This window comes from Penaeus chinensis, chromosome 27 (assembly GCF_019202785.1).
Source record: "Penaeus chinensis breed Huanghai No. 1 chromosome 27, ASM1920278v2, whole genome shotgun sequence".
Classification (NCBI taxonomy): domain Eukaryota; kingdom Metazoa; phylum Arthropoda; class Malacostraca; order Decapoda; family Penaeidae; genus Penaeus; species Penaeus chinensis.
The window spans coordinates 24521780-24524279 of record NC_061845.1 but is presented as its reverse complement, the minus strand read 5'-3'; the positions used below and the strand labels follow the sequence as shown (position 1 = coordinate 24524279).

Sequence of the window (2500 nt, the reverse complement as noted above, 5' to 3'; positions counted from 1 at the left end):
GTGGGTTTATTTGCTGGTTTGTTTGTGTGTTTGTGGATTTGTGGTTCTTTGTTTGTTTGTTTATCAGTTTGTTTGTTTATGGGTTTGTTTGTGTGTTTGTGCGTTTGTTTGCGTGTTTGTTTATGAGTTTGTTTGTGTGTTTGCTTGTGTTTTTGTTTGTGTGTATGTGTGTTTATATGTGAGTCTGTTTGTTGGTTTGCTTGTGGATTTGCTTGTGGGTTTGTTTAAGTGTTTAATTGTATTTGTTTGTGTGTTTGTTGGTTTATTTGTGGATTTGTTGTGGATTTTGTGGCTTCGTTTTTTTTTGTTTGTATTTGTTTGTGTGTTTATTTGTATTTGTTTGTGAGTTTGTTGTGGGTTTGTTTGTTGGTTTGTCTGTGTTTTTTTTGTGGAGTGGTTTGTTGGTTTGTCTGTGGTTTTGTTTGTTGGGTGGTTTGTTTGTGGGTTTGTCTGTGGTTTTGTTAGTGGGTTTGTTTGTTGGTTTGTTTTGTGGGTTTGTTTGTTTGTTGTGGGTTTGTTTGTGTGTTTGTTGGTTTGTTTGTGGATTTGTTTGTGGATGTTTGTGGCTGTTTGCGACTCTATTTGTGGGTTTAGTTATATGTGTTGGTTCGTGGAATAAGAAAAAAAAACCCAGTAAAGATCTTGACTATTAAATAGACAAGGAAACAAAATAGACAAATAGATAAGCACTCACACGCGGTAAAATCCCTTGCAATCTCAGGCTGCGTAAACCCATCTTTGACCTTAATTAACAATATAATAACCTTTTTCATCACGAATTTTGTAATGACGATGACCGAATCTTTATGAGACAGAAAAGGATTCAAGATAATAGAGAACATTTACAATATTTTAATTCAATTAGCATCAATAACGTATAATAAGTTACTGCCCACTTTCAACAAAAATGACAGTAATGATAAATATGGTAATGATAACCGTAATAGTGATAAGATGCCAATAATAATGATAATAATGATAATGATAATAATAGTGATAAGACACCAACAATAACGATAATGATAATACAAATAATAATAATAATGTTAATAATTGTATTAAGAACAATGATAATAATAATATTGATGATAAAAAAAAAAAATAATAATGATAATGATAATAGTAATACTAATAATAATAATAATAACATTAATAATGATAATAATAATAATAATGATAATAATAACAATAATGATAGTAATGATAATTATAATAAAAAAAACAAAAATAATAATAATGATGATAATAACAGTAATAATAACAATAATAATTATGATAATAATGGTAATAAAAATATTATTATTATGATAATGATAGGGATAATAATAATGATGATGATGATGATAATAATAATGATAATAATAATAATAATAATAATAATAATAATAATAATAATAATAATAATAATAATAATAATAATGATGATGATGATGATAATGATAGCAAAAAAGATAATAATAATGATAACGATAATAGTAATATAAATAATAATGATATTGAAGAAAATAATAACAATAAAAAAATGATAGTGATAATAAGGATCATAACGATAATAATAATGATGATAGTACTGATTATACTGATAATAATAATGACAAAAATAACAGTAATGATAATGATAATAACGGTAATACTGATAATACTACTACTAATAATAACAATAATAATAAATATGATAATACTACTAATAATAATAATGATTAATTAATTAATAATGATAATAGTATTATTATTATTAATAATGATGATAATAATAATGATGATGACAACAACAACAATAATGCTAACAGTCATAACAGCAGTGGATGACTAGTTTAGCTTTAAACGAAAAACGAAATATATTCCTTTCCTGTCACAGACGTCAACAGATGCTGATCGGAGAGCTGTCAACGAGAACTTCTCGTCGACGTCACAGCGAGAGAACCTGGTATGTAGTGGAGGTCAAGTGGAAGATACCAAACACCAATATCATTAATTAAAAGCTTAATTGTTTTCAAGCTATTATAGAGGATTTCGCTGGTGTCATTTTACTTTCATGTCGATTTGTCACTGAATACAAATGATCTGTTGTCTATTTGTGGTTATTTTAGTCTGTTGTACAATAACACTTGGTTGTAAAATACTTGATTGCTATATTCTCTCTTTCTAGTTCCACATTAAATCACGTATCGCTCATAATGATGTTTTCAGATCGAAGATGACAGCGACGACGATCGGTGGACCACACAGACTTCCTCCGCAACATTTAGAGAGTATGTTTATGTTTTTAATTTCTCTCCTCTCTCTCTCTCTCTCTCTCTCTCTCTCTCTCTCTCTCTCTCTCTCTCTCTCTCTCTCTCTCTCTCTCTCTCTCTCTCTCTCTCTCTCACTCTCTCTCTCTCTCTCTCTCTCTCTCTCTCTCTCTCTGCCCCTTACGCATTCTCATATGTATTTACTCAATGGAAATACTGTTGATAAAATCTAGTAAGACTCGTATATCATGCTCATGTACTTCATCAAG

The 2500-nt window shown here is 28.9% G+C and overlaps 1 protein-coding gene across 1 annotated transcript in view; it reads left to right on the top strand.

Annotated features, from left to right (window-relative positions):
• The window catches only part of LOC125039715 (protein RNA-directed DNA methylation 3-like), a 5312-nt gene that overhangs the window by 1745 nt on the left and 1067 nt on the right, over positions 1-2500 (top strand). The window contains exons 4-5 of the mRNA XM_047633940.1: positions 1859-1927; positions 2191-2252. Coding sequence (XP_047489896.1) covers positions 1859-1927; positions 2191-2252 — 131 coding nt within the window. The remainder of the gene's footprint in view (positions 1-1858; positions 1928-2190; positions 2253-2500) is intronic.